This window comes from Canis lupus, chromosome 29 (genome assembly GCF_003254725.2).
Source record: "Canis lupus dingo isolate Sandy chromosome 29, ASM325472v2, whole genome shotgun sequence".
NCBI classification, from domain to species: Eukaryota; Metazoa; Chordata; class Mammalia; order Carnivora; family Canidae; genus Canis; species Canis lupus.
In genome coordinates, this window is record NC_064271.1 from 37,397,501 (window position 1) to 37,412,344 (window position 14,844).

The window sequence follows — 14,844 nt, forward strand, 5'->3', positions numbered from 1 at the left end:
CTCTGTTTGCCCATGCTAACGATGGCCGTGTCTATGCGTTGTCTCCTTCTAACACCAATGCCACTGAGGTCAGGTGCAAAGACGCCCTTCCCGGCAGAAGCGCCTTCCCTCTGGATGCCAACAGGAAGGACAAGAGCGACTCTGAGAACCGTCTATCAGAGTCAAGGAACATGATGCAGGAGATGGGATGGAGGACTGTATTCCCTGCTCCGGGACAGACCAAGGAGACTGAGGCACGGCACCCGAACCTCGGTGTGGGTCAGCCCTTCCCACTGCAGCCCGGCAATCGGTGGACCTGACAACCACGTGGGAGGACAAGCTGACAACCATCTCCTTCACTTCAGCAACCCAGAGGGCAGGTTCCTTGGTTTTTCTCCCATACACAGCACGCACCCAGAGCAGCACTTGCTATAAAGTAGGTGCTCAATGAACACCCATGAAATGACTCCATCAGTCTATACCTAATTTGACTCTGAAAGCCGGAAATACTACAACTGAGGAAACAATGGTTCTATTTCTCTACAATGCTTCCTGGCTGCTGGGGTTCCTCTGAAACTTTTTTTTTAATTTTTAAAAATTTAAAAAATTTTTCTCCCACCGCAGCAACTCTGAGTGCTTAGAAAAGGAGAGGAAACTCACAACTGGTGAGTCCCCTGCCGAGCTCTCAAGCTGCTTTGCAAGAGATGAGGAAAGCTGACGTGAGGCAACCTCTAAGATCTAAATTTTGAGATAAACATCATGAATCCAAGCACAGACAAGCCAGAGACAGAAACGCATGGGCATGGGACAGATGTTAGGAAACCGAGGAGGGGGAGTGCCCGTGGGGGCCCTTCCAGGAACCGGTGGGACCTCCGGAAGCCAACTTCACATGTGCCCAGTTCCTCTGACAAAACCATTCCTGACATGAAGTGCTCTACCAAGTGAGTTTACCATGGCGCCACCAATATATATAATTTTTTTTTTCATCTTCCTTGCTTTTTCATTATTTTCTTGCAAAACAAACTTTTGTCACTATTATGGTTACTCCAACTCAGCTGACTGGTATGTGGTTGTGTCACGATTAAGTAACACCTTTTCAAAGGCCCCGATGTATGTGGGTATTAAACATCTCCCTGCTGCGCTGCCTGCATTGGTTTTGCGTCCAGCATGCTGGTTGGATGGCCTAGGGCAGGCTCATAAACCCACCAAAAACACCCCAGTAGAGTATCAGTCCATCATCCTGGTGTGTATGGTTTTACAACGTCCAAGGTATGCAAAGGGATTTGTAGCCGTCAATCTAATTTTGAGAACAAATAAAGGGGCTCCTCCAGGCTTTCCAAGTGCTAGGAGCCTCCAAACTCCAGAACTCTGGATGGGAGGTGTTTTAAGTGGACATAGCTGAGGCAATTTAGAAACTTGGTTTATACGGTGATGTCATAAATAAAAATAGAATTAAAGTTAAATTTTCCTTCCTACTTTGACTTAAATTTATCCAGTTAAATATCTCAAGGGCTGTGTACCTCTGGATCTGAGGCCTCTACCATAACTTAGAAGCCCCCTTCTTCATCAAAATCAGTCCAATCTCATTGTGTATCGAATGGCCCCACGAAGCCATGAATAACGTGAGCCTGGCCCGTCCTTCAGAGGAGTGAGGTAGGGTGCTCGGCGCCCACGATGAAGTTTACTTCCCTGAGGTTTAGGCAGTTAGAATAATGCCAGCTGGATCCTGGAACTCGGCAAATAAGCAAAATTCCTAAATTATATCAGAAAATCCCAATTAGAGAACAGAGACCTGGATCGAAAACAATATTTTAAGGAAATTAAACATCTAATCTGAGTCAAGTGGCTTCTTTAGGAAATAGCCTGGTGTGAGTCTTATCCTGTTTCTGGCAGAGGCACAGCTTGGCAGACACAAGGGTGGTAACTGCCCAGCACTTCAGATTGAAATCAGATGTAGGCAAAACCTTCTCAATTTAAGCTGATTAAACACACAGACTAAACCAGGTAATTACAAATGCATGTGCTGGGGGGTGGAAAGAAGGGACGGAACGGGGAACTTCTTTATTTTTTAAAGTGTTTTCAAAGATGGGAACAATTTTATAAATAAAAAAGTGGAATTAGGCCAAATAGCGAAACAGATGTTTTGGATCATGAAGCTGTTGGGAATTGAGCTTTCTTGCCTAGCTCCACCGGGTTCTGACCCAGGATTCAAGAGCTCTGGCTCACTTCACCTCTAGTCCCAGTCCCAAGTTGTTCGATTCCACTCATTTACCACCCACCCCCGGGGAAAAAACCACCTTCAGCTGTAGGAAAGTACAACAAAGAGCAATTCAAATGAGCTGGGGCCGGGGGGATGCTACAGATTTTTACCGCTCTTCACACTGCACTGCAATGAATGTGCAGGGGAACTTTGGCGCAAGTGGTCCATTAACAAAAGGAAACCCCTCCAAAGTGCATATTCCTTTTTAAAAGCTCATTAGAAAACAGACAAAGCAATCTCTATTAATACATTTCTCTGGGGTGGCTCTGCTGAATTTCCTGTTGGCTCCTCCGTACTGACAAGACTGAGGCCTGACCGGGGACACTCAGCCTCTCAACAGTCACACTTCTGGGCGCAGTGGGATGTGCAGAGTCTCGTGAGAACCCTAACTTGGACCGTTTGAAATTTCTAAGCTTTCTGCTGTTCACAAAGGTGGAAAGTGCAAATTGTGTGTCATACCCAGGGGTGTATCAGCGATAGTTTGATCTAACTTTACAGTGTTCAATTTACGCTTTTTATAGTCAGCCTAGTATTTCCTGATAGTTGTTCGTTGGTTTCTTTCATTTCCTCCTTCCATTCCTCTTTCTTTTCTTTTTTCTTTTCTTTTCTTTCATCCATCCATCCATCCATCCTATAACCGAGCTTCCCTCTCAGTCCTCTAAAGAACGCTGCTCGGTTTAGCGCCGCCTGTAGCCCAGGGCATGATCCTGGAGACCCGGGATCGAGTCCCACATCGGGCTCCCTGCATGGAGCCTGCTTCTCCCTCTGCCTGTGTCTCTGCCTCTCTCTCTCTCTCTCTCTCTCATGAATAAATAAATAAAAAAAAAATTTAAAAAAAAAAAATAAAAAAAATAAAGAACGCTGCTGGCAACTGAATTGCCGTTAACCTGTAAGAGCCTCAAGAATACCCTATCGTAGCAAATTTCATTCTCAACATTTGTGGCACTTTATAGTCTTCCCTTACTTGTGCTATGATTATTCCCTTTTTGGCATAGAGGGTATTTTCCCCTGATCTGAGAAATGGGAGTCAGCCATTGACCAAAGTTAAGCTGTGACTCAGATGAAGAATATGAGGCTGGATACAACCCTCCCTTTTGCTAAATGTGCTAATACTACAGCTAAGAAAGGAAAATGAGGAACCAAAGCTTTGGAATGCCAAAGCCATGAGTCAAAGATCGCTGCTACTTGGTTTCCTGCTGGCAATTCTCTTCATCCTTAAGAACAAAATTGTTCCCTTTTTCCTATCTTAGAGACTATGAGAATGGTCTTTTGTAGCCCTACCTGGAAAATAATATCCTTTCTGGTTCTTACTGTTGGAAATTTCCTTTTCCAAGAAACAAACCATTTTCTCCTGATTACGTTTCTTCAGGTCTACATGCACCTACAATTCGCCAGAAAACTTCTTGCATGCGCATGATGCTCAATGAATACAGCAGAATGATCATGATGAAAATTCCCAAGATGTAAAGAACTCTACGACACATGGCCTTAAATTCCCGGTACGATCACATCTTACACTGGCATTGAGCTGCACAGAGTTGAAAACCACTTTCAAAATGCATTTCGCAGCTTAGGACACTGAGGTCCAAAGAATGAGTAACTTTTACAATAAATGAATTGCCTCAAATCACACAGCTAGAGAACCACACGGCCAGGGTTTGATTCACCCAGGCCTTTGGGCTGCACTCTGTGCACTTCAGATACTGCTTCGAGCCTATTTCAGCAGGAATGAGGTTACAAGGGTGCTGCACCCCTGAAAGCAGACCGAGGTCAGCGCGGGAAGCTGGAGTGCTGCACACAAGGCACCACGGGGTGCAGTGGACACGGCTTCTATTTGGAGCGGCTTCGGTCAGCCTGCCTCGGGTTTCACTTCATCCACATCACGTAGCGGCCTGAGAGCCACGGGCCAGGGTACTGAAGCCCTTGGAGCCGCAGTGCCTGTGGCACAGAAGCGCACGAGGCACTTCGGGATGGAGCTCGGGCCAGGCACAGGGCCTGGTGGGCAGAGGTCCTGAGGAGGATGGCACCACGTAACCCCTCCTGGCCTTGGCCGGAAGAAAGCAAGATCCTCTCCATCTTTGCAGGGCATGATCTTTAGAATCAGAAAGCCTGCGGCCCCTGAGGAGGACAGCACCATGTAACCCCTCCTGGCCTTGGCAGGAAGAAAGCAAGATCCTCTCCATCCTTGCAGGTCCAGGCCACCCCCGACAGGCAGTGACAGCTGCAGAGAAAACACAGTGGTTCCTTTCCCCTGTACTTCTTCTGTGCCCTCACGGTCCTCAGGTCATCTACGGATTTGCCTCGACTGACCATCTCCCCCTGCCTCCTCTCTCCATCCCCCTTGTCCAAATGGCCTCTTAACTTTTGGCTTGAGATGTTCCAATTCTGTTTCTGACGCTGCCACCTCCCTCCCCCCCACCCCCCCATTTGTCCATTTCCCTCTAAGTCCCTGGCAAGAGCGGGAAGCTGGCATAAAGAGAACCTTCTCCTTCCCACACTCTCCCTCATCAGCCCTCATGGTTGCAAGTCTCGGCTGCAAGAAAATGACACTCCAACCTGTTTCTCCAACCCTTGTTTCATTCCTGAGCTACTTTCAACGGTTGGTTCTGGAACTGCAGCCAGCAGGATGCTCCTGTCTCCTGGGTCAGCATTCCCCAAACCCAGCCCTCTGGTGTGCTTCATTCAGCCGCTGGCAACACTCACATTCGGGCCTTCATCATCTCGTTCGAGACTCCCGTCTTTGGCCCCGGCAAAGAGTTGGTGCCAAGCCCCGCATATCTCGCCGCCACAATCTCTCTTCCCAATTTCCCAAGCTCATGGTGACCACACAAGTTCCTTCCTTGCCCTCCCTTGTAGAATAGCTTCTTACCTGGCTTTCCACTTCTCTCTCCTACATAGATCCATTGCCCTCTCAGAAGGGGACTTGGTTATAAAACACTCTTACTCATCTGCATCTCTCAACAACCTTACGAGTTGAGTCACATGAACCTTACTCTACTGTTACAGACAGGGAAAAAACCAAAGCTCCAAGAGGTGTGTCACTCTAGTTCATTCCAGGTCCAGGCCTCCATCCACTATGCAGTGAGTATCTCTGGATGCAAAGAGCTGACCTTCTAATGAGACAGCAACAACAAAATCGTATTGTAACCTAGAACATCACAGCTGATGGTCTGAGTGCTCCAAATTGTTGTGGGGATCGATGGGTCTGAGGGGATCATGGGGTGCCTATAGGAACCAGAATGTTGAGACTCTGGGGCCGTAACTGTGTGGTAACTAATTCTACAGGGTCCGCTCAGGTGGAGTTTCTATGGTTTGGGACATACTGCAGAGTCCGTTGGGGGTGGTTCCATTAATTCTAGGAGTAAAGAAGATAAACTTCAGAGTGGCTCGCCCACACGGTCAGGTCTGGAAATATAAAGTTTAAAGGTTTGATCAGTGTTTCTCTTCAAGTGCAACAGAACTGTCCAACTCTAATATAAACTGTGCAGTTCTTCACCTATATAGGAATGACAAATAATGGCCATTTTAACCTTAGGGGGGATATCAGTTTGGTGGCTTAAAATACAAAGCTATTAAAATAGAATTATTTACTCTTCATTCTATGTCTACTTCCAGTCATTCGCTTCAATCCCCCAAGCTGGAACAGATCATGGATCTCAAAGAAGAATCATAGCAGGTTCTCTGGAAACGGATCCAATCTGCCCATGTTCGTCAGAAAAAAAAAAAAAATACATGTATGGAAACCAAGCATTAATATGAAAAATTTTTTTTAAAAGTTTACGGTGGCCAGATGTGGCAAATATCTTTTTTTTATTTTATTTTACGCTAATGCTGGCAGTATATTCTAGGTGCGATAAGTTAATACACTATAAAACAGAGGGAGAGAGAGAGAAAGCACAGAAAATATATTTTTAAAATATTTTATTTATTTGAGAGAGTGTGAGCATGAGCTGAGGGAGGGGCAGAAGGCGAGGGAGAACAGACTGCCCCCTGCCCGATGATGGGGGCCGGATATTCCCAGGTCCCGAGACCATGACCTGAGCCAAAGGAAGACACTTAACCGGACTGAGCCCCCCCTCCAGGAGCCCCCAGAAAGCATTATATTGCTTGGATGTCCGCCCCACACCCAGCCTCATTCTACTAAACTAATAATTATGAAATTAGAGAACTAGGTAGGAATAATCTGAAGGAAGTCCAATGAAGAAACAGATACACTAATAGGCAATCGGAGTGGGGGAGGGGAGAAATTCCCCTACTGCCATGTGACTCTTCAGAAGGCAGCCTGAGAAACAGGCCATCTGGGCTGAGGCCCTGAGCAAAGGCTCCACCTCCCAAGACTCAGCTTTTCTGGGCTGCAAGATGAGGACAAGAGCAGCGTCTACACTACCTGGACTCACAGAGGAGTAAATGTGCTAGAGCACAGGAAATACATGCTGCAGCTTCTGTGACACCTGGTACAGAGTGAAACACTCACCATCGGTCCGCCTGTCTCTCCTCAGGCCAAACCAAACTCCTGCCACCCTCAATAACCATGCTGACAGCGGGCTTGGGCATGGGCAGCCTGGTGGGTAGGACTGGCCCGCCCTGGCCAAAGCACCCCCTGCTACTCTGAGAAGAGTCCCCATCTGGATGATAAATCACGTGCACCCCCCCCCCGCCAAAAAAAATACTTGTGTCTATTCATTCATTCCTGATTCTACACTTTCCTCTTGCTCTTCTCCCTCGTTCAGTATTTTCAACTCTTGTTGCCTCCTAGAATTTCTCCATTCTTCACAGCCTACTCTTCAGAACCACTGGTTTTCCTAAGCAGAATGGGCATTAGATACACCTGCCATATGTGAAATCATAGGAGTATTCACGGGCATCAGCTCAGAAGAATCTCAGTCTAGAGATGGGGTCTTCTGATGCTGAAGCTCAGATTCCTTCTCGAAGTCCCTATGAAGGGGAGAATAATGTTTTTCTAAATTTATATCATCTACATATGTCTTTCTATAGATTCAGATTATCTAGACCATGAGATCTAGCTTAGAGATGTGTCTATAATAGGAGGCGGCTTCGAACTGAGGGAGAAAAGGGAGAAAAAAAGATTTATTTCAGCCAGAAAAGTTTAGTGTATTCTGTGATGGGGGACTGTGGAAATATGAGCAGATAATGATGCCTTGCATTACAGCTCTCAAAACATCTGAATTAAACTGTGGGCGTAAAAAAAAACCTGCTAAACATTATGTGTCCAAAAAAAAAAAAAAAAAAAAAAAAACAGAAAAATTCTACTAAACCACCCCGTGAGGTAAGGAAGCAACATCGCATTCCTAAGAAAAAATGAAGGCTGGCAGGAGTGAGAGGATTCGCTCCAGGATGCCAGATACAGTAACTGAGCTGGAGCTAGAATGCAGGTCCTCCCTTTGGATTCTCTCTGCCCCATGCACCTGTCTCTGAGCTTTGCTAGCAAAAGATGACCATCGAATCGCCCAAACACAGCCTTTAAGTGGTGTGACCACATAATTTATTATACAAACCAAGAACACTTGAGAATAAGAGAGACCACTTAGTAATTACATGGGACAACAGGGGGAAGCCAGGATTGGGTCCTTCAAACTGGGAGGCATGGTCGCCCTGCACCCCACTTTTATGTACTTCTATCCTGATTTTCACATTAAAAAGCACAAACTGTGTCAGACTTTGGGCTATTTACCCCTTCCGACTCACAGGGGCCCTCTGTCTAGCTGGATTCAGAAACTGATCTGTGTTTCTTAAAATGTTTTAACTTGTGTTGTTTATGCACAAAAAATGAAGGTGACCTCTTCTACCCACCCCCCCACCCTTCTATCACCACCACTACCACCCACCCCTTCAACTGAAGGAAAAACACACACCCTGGGAAGATCCAAGCCAGCAAATTTCTGAAGATGTTTTCAAGTAAGATCACCTGATGTCTGCATCCCAAACTCCTCTTCTGGCCTTCTTCTTCCTTGACAGCCAACGAGTCATGAAATCCTGCCCATTTTCTCTCATGGGTTCCCAGCCAACATACACAATCTCCTCCACCCCCAGCGCCACTATCCACCGTCTTCATCCCCATCGGTCTCCTGAAACAGATTGCTCCTTCCTTTTAGTTTCCTCCGATCTCTCCCTGCACTGCAGCCCGAGTGATCCTTCCAATCCACTCACCAGCCACAGAGCCCTCCTGTTCTCAAAGCTTCTTTTCCCACCTCTTCTCTTCTTCCTGCACAGAGGCAATGACATGCCTCCCCTGCCCCCCCACCCGAGGAAACAGTGATGAAGCAATGGGGGTGGAGGGAGATGGAGAGAAGGTGCTGACCAGTTCTCGATTATTCTTTACTATAAGATGAAATGAAACGTAATTTCTGGAAGCCCTCACACAAAACCTGTTAAGACTCTTCTACTTTAGCGATCTGCCTCCTCACATGAATGCAGAGCTACCTTCAGTGCCTAGCACGGACCCTGATGTGGAATAAAAGCTCAAAACTTTGTTATGGAAATAATAAATGAATGCATGGATGTGAGTAATTTAGAGTTACATGTATTGAATAACCAATTGCCCTGGGCAGGTCACAAACATAACTTTTTTTTTTTTTTTTTTTAATGAATGCCCATTAATTTCTTAGTAGAGTTTTTTAAATCAATGGTTCCTACATTTAATGAGAATATGTCTTTTTTTTTTTTTTTAAACCAATTACCATGGCAGACAGACTTCATGTGTATTCTTCTGAGGAAAACAAAGAACAATTCATCAAATTTCTAAAGCACAACACTATGTGTATCTTATTTGGGGTCAGTGGCTAAAATTTAAGAAAACCTCCTGAAACAGAAGGGAGTTCTGAGAAGCACCTGGACTCTCTTTGCAAATCAGCTGGGCCAAGCAGTGCTGGCCCATGAGAGGCCTGCTCTGGGGCCAACCAGTGAAGGCTGGAATAGGGGGCTATACCCTAGCCCAAGGAAGCCAAAGTTGTTCTGGCTCTGTCCCGGAGGGGTCCAGGGAGCTTTCCAGACTTGAGGTGACTTGCAAGCATCACTGCAGGGGTGGCTTTTATCAGGTCATTTCTATGAAAAGGTATATTTTCCTCAGGGAGAGGCAAGAAAAAGAATACGTTGGATTCAAAGTTTTGTCCCCACTCCTAAATTAAAAGTAAAGCATTCCCGGGGTGGGGGGGGGGGGGGGGAGAATAACAAGTATTTACCTGTGACTTTGGGCAAAAGAGAGGGCTGACTAAAATGACCACTAGGCGCTCAGACTATTCACAGACATCATCACTCCTCAGGAGAAGTAGCAACATTAATTTCAGGCTAATGGATTAACTTCTCTGTCGAGTCCTCAGTCAAACCACTTTTATCGTATGTCTGTGTAGACTTCTGTTCAAGTCTAGAGAAGTCTCAGCTTCATTCCAGGGAAATCTCTCCTCCACGTTTTGCTCTCCTATTCTCAGGGAAATGTTCACGTTGCTTTAGAAGAAAAGAAACTCAATTCCTGGAGGGATGAAGCCCCCTACCCTGACTCTTAAGTCTTAAAAAAGGTACTGCCGTTTAAAGAGAAGGAAAGTAAGACATCAGACTTAAGTTGCCTTTCAGATTATCTGCATCCAAAAATGACCTTAACGATCCTTATTTCTATAATGCTAAATACTCATGTCAAGATCATATTTTTTTTTTTTTCTGGGTAGATTTTAGGAATAAAGGTACAAATCTTTTAGCTGCTGAAGGAATAGAGCATGCTACTTGCCAAATACAGAGTCTTGTTCTTAATTTCTTCCGAAAATTCATCTTTCGAATTCAGTGGCCTACAAAATACTCTTAACCATACATAACAGCCCTAAAGTGTTCTGGGGTAAGTGATAATGTTTTAGTGAAGGCAACTACTGTGCTTCACGGTATTACTAACTCAAATGGAGCGGGACAAATTCTCTCCAAAGGATATTAATAGAAATTTAAAAAAAAAACAAACCCAAAACAAGGTCCTTAAATATCTTAGCCACAAGATGCCAATAAAATTGAATTTATGTCTAGCTTAATTCGACAATGGAAAAGTCAGCAGTTAAAGAGTAGATAAACTTCCCTTTGTCCCTCTTTTCCTCAGAAACTTTCAAATGTTGAAAATCAATTCCTTTTGTCCCCATGTTATTCATCTGCTACACATTAAATAGAAACTCTGGGCATCGAGTGATTCCCGCAGGGTCTTTCATCTACAGAGAAGCCTGGTCCAAATTAAATTCTGACTCTCCCTCACAAATTATAGATATGTGTTGTAGTAGGCCCTGGATTTATCAGTTGACGCCCTTGCTGGCTGAGCTCGGTGTGACCGGCGCACCACCGTCCTTTATCTGAAGCCACCGAGGGGTGGGAGAGAATCGTGGTGTCGCATTAATTAATGCGGAGCATTTTAAAAAGCATTGTTAGGTCCCATGTTTTCATTCCTTCCCAGATGCTTGAGCCCCGTGGGCTACGTGCGTGTGTTTTCATATACTCAAGTTAATGCCAGACGCTGCTACCTGGGGCCGCGATGTGAGGCTAGGAGATGGGCGGCCCAGTGGTTATACAGACAAGGTGGAGAACATGCCTGTGTCAGAGCATCCCTCACAAACGTCAAACTGCCAAACGACAGGCCCAACCCGCGTGGGGGGCGGGGAGGGGGGCTGGAGAGCACGCAGGCGCGGACGGCTCCGTGAAACCCCCAACTCCCGGGGGAGCCGACTTTCGAGTGGCTCGACGGCGCTAGGAGGTTGTAAGAACCTCTCTTCATTCTGCGATCCGCCACGTACACAAACCACCTCTCTTGACAGAGCTTCTGTTTCAGGTCTTGAATAGACAACACCTGACTGAGCCCTTTATGGGTTCCGCATGCACTGCCCCCCCCAGCACCCCCCTCCACCCCTCCACCCCCCGCAAAGACTAGTGGCCCTTCAGTCAGACACCCGTTTTGACTGATGACCTCCCGGCCTCCAAAGCGAGCCGTGGCGTTCGAGGGACGGCCGGCCTGCCCTGGGAGCCCCCCTCCGGCACCTCACCTCGCTCGAATCCTCCTGCTGGTTGATGACGGCCAGCGCATCCTCCGCCGCCTGCCGCTTGGCCTCGGCCACCGTGCGCTCCATCTTGGCGCGCTCGGTGGTGATCATGTCGTGGGCCTTCCGCTCGGCCTCGGACACGGCCTTCTGCAGCTCGGTCATCGCCTGGCGCTTCACCTCGTTGACCGCCTCCTCTGCGCGCCAGCCGGACCGCACGGGACAAGAAAACACGCCCCCATTAGCGCAGACCCTTGGCCCCTGAGGGCGGCCCCACAGAACTCTAGGGAACCGGTGTGACTCACAGCCCAATCAAGGGCCCTTCTCGTGGCTCTCTAAAAAGCCAGCAGCTTTCTGAGATTCATTTCAGAAAACAAAGGGTGAGCTTTTTATTATTTTTTTTTCCTTTAACTTACATGTCGGGGAATAGCTTTTTAAACTACTGTAGCATCACTACAACTTTTCTACCAAACTAGGGTCTCCAGAAAAGATTATGAGACCCGACTCAAGTAGATGAAGGACAAAAGCCACCACAAGAAACCTGCCTGGATAATTCAGACACGTTAAGGAGGTGGTTTGCCACAGAGCTATAGGTTACTGTGCACACAGGGAGGGCATGAGTCGAGCTTTCAGAAACAAAGACGAGGGGAATGGATTTTACACATACACATATGTAAGTGCTAACGATCATTTTGCTGGTGAAACAGCACAAGAGTGAAAGGTAATTACTATGGCAATCGTGTCAATGTAGACCGCTAACGGAAATCTGGGACGAAACAGATGATCTGGCTCTTCTTTTTCCTAAGTCATCTCCAGAGTCATGCGGAAATATGCTCTTACAGGGTATATGCCCTAAGCATTAGGGTTCTTTAAAGATAATTTTCTCATTTTCAGTTGTTGCCCAACTACTCAATCAAATAATACACAGCTTCGCATAACCCAACTGTTGCACGAGACAAACGTAATTGAATCGTACCAGAGGCCAAAACAATCAGGCCTGCCTACAAACCTGCAAGGTGTCAAATTAGCTCTTTATTTTTGGCTGTGGGAAGGGTGCAGAGATTTGACTAATGTACAATATGAGATTGACAACTAAAACAAGTAATTTCCATTTAAAAAAATTAACTGTTCTAATTAACAAGGGAAAATATCCTCCCCCTAAATTAGTTTATCTAATTTTCATCTTTATTCAAAGCAAAATGACAATGATTAATTGAAAATTTAATAAGCAGTAATTATTAACTTGGCAAACCTAGTACCAATTAACACTCTATTAAAACTAATTATGACATGTTTCATTCAAGTGTTTGCACTTAATTGTTTCACCCACTTAAAAAGCACCTTAATTAAATGTTCTGTTTAATTAAAAACATAGATTCCTAATAAAAAAATGTTTTACTGTAGATTAAAAATGTAAGAGATGCAAATACTCCTATGGTTCCTTAAATGTCTATGGTTTATTTCACACTTCTATAGCCCAGGCCTTGAGGATCATCAAAAGCCCTCCGCTAGTAATTAGCTAGCATGAATTTTGTAGCCTCTGTCACTTTAGCCACATTATTTCTGAAGTTCTTTCATTTGTAATCACTGTCTGCTAGGTTTTATGAGCTAAAATATAAGGGAAAGATCCAGACTGGAAATATTAACTAAAATATGTTAAGCCTTTGTTGGTTGCTTTAAGATATGCCATTTAAAATCTGGATAGAAACAGAGTACTGCACAGAGCTTGCAGCTCTTTCTTCACCAGGAGGTGAAAAGATGCCTTTATTACCCTATCATAAACGACCTGGGGCACCAGGGAAGTACTGCCCTTCTAACTAGACAGCCAGGGTCTAATTTAGTTTGAATATTCAAGGTGAATTAAAATTCTATCTAAGTGGTAATACAGGACAATAATTTTTGCTTACGATCAAAGCTGTAGCTTGACTAATTGTGTATGCAAATCAGGCAATTTATATTTAAATTATGCATTCCTATTCTAATCCCACAGGCATATACAGATCAGCAAAGAGAGTTGGTAGGACATTTGCAAGGTGCTTGAATATTTATTACCAACTGCAAACATTCACCGATCGTTTGAAAAAGAAATATACTGAAGAAAACACTCGGTTGTGATTTCAAACCATCTTTATGTTAGATTTTTTCCCTCAATTTTATGAAGACGTTTCATACCTGTATGGTGTGTTCTGTTACTTTTTCTGTTGCTTTTAAAAATACTAATTATAGGGGAAAACTGATGCAGCCTCCAACATTTGTTAGGATCCAAAATATGTAAAACTGTGTATTGTTACACTATTACATTGTTAGACTCAATAGCGCAACATGTAGAATTTGCATGGGGTCTGTGGGTTACAAACTGTTCATGTCCTGATTTTGGTACTTGTAGTTATATAAGAGAATGTCCTTGTGCTTTGGAAACACACACTAAAATGTTTAGGGTAAAAGGGCATCACATCTGCAACTTACTCTCAAGTGGTTGGGGAAAAACATGCCTAACAGAGAAAAAAAGGGAGGGAAGGAAAGAGGAAAAGAAAGATATTAAAGCAAGGGAATTTTTTTATATACCCTTTTTTTTTGGTACCTTTTCTGCAAGTCTGAAATCATCTCAACATACAACGGTGCTAAATATTATACAATATACTTTCATGCACAGGACATACTTTTTGCAATTATAGTTTTCTGTGACAAAGGCTGCACTGGTTATATACTACACTGAATTTTGAGAGCTCTACTCCTTTGATATTTTTCAAACGCTTTAAACTTTCTTTTATTTACTTATCTTTGCCACAAAGGTAATGTATAATACTTTGATTGCAAAGACACACTTTATAGGTTTTCTTCTAAAAAAAAAATTTGCTCATAGCAAATTTTAGAATCTTGGGGGGAAAAAAAAGCTTTCAAATTGTAACAAGCTGAGTGCAGATGTCACATTCTGCCCTTGGTGTTTTCATCACGCTGGATGCCTTGACACTGTAAACACTAGAAACGCTTTTTAAGAAGCCTATAAAGATAAATATTATAAGCAGTTATTCAAGATTTCCAGATGAAACTGTCACCTGTACTTTGGGGATTTAATACACTCCTTAATATTAGCATCCATCCATAGAAAACCATCCCCAAACTGTTTTTGTGCAGCAGATTGGGATACCACTGTGAGAACAACAGAAATTTAACCAACCCCACTTCCAAGTCGTATTTTAGATTGAAGACCTAGGATAGAATATAGGCACATCTAAAAAAAAAATTTCCAGGCATTTGTGTGAGAAGGTTTAACCCTTCTTAGAGAGCACAGATACAACAGGAGCAAATGTTGCTCTTTTTCTACTGTACAACCCCCACCATGTCAAGTATTCCCAGAATTAGTTTCAGGAACCCGCAAAAACAGGGAAGAAAAATAATAGTGGACTCAATAGAATTACAACATGTCAAATTTTTAAAGAACCTGATTAAGTGGAAAATATATAGTGCAGTTTTGAATCTGCTTCCAATTGCTTACCACTTATGGTAGGACTTCCTTTGTGCCTAGCTATTCAAGTTGACTTTCCAACAAAGGTGGTATATTCAGAAAAATCTGCTCGCACTTAATAGCAG

General features: G+C 44.4%; 1 protein-coding gene across 1 annotated transcript in view; it reads right to left on the reverse strand.

The window, feature by feature from the left end:
- The window catches only part of RUNX1T1 (RUNX1 partner transcriptional co-repressor 1), a 134,581-nt gene that overhangs the window by 4,526 nt on the left and 115,211 nt on the right, over nt 1–14,844 (reverse strand). Inside the window, 1 exon segment of the mRNA XM_025433700.3 lies at nt 11,260–11,450. Coding sequence (XP_025289485.1) covers nt 11,260–11,450 — 191 coding nt within the window.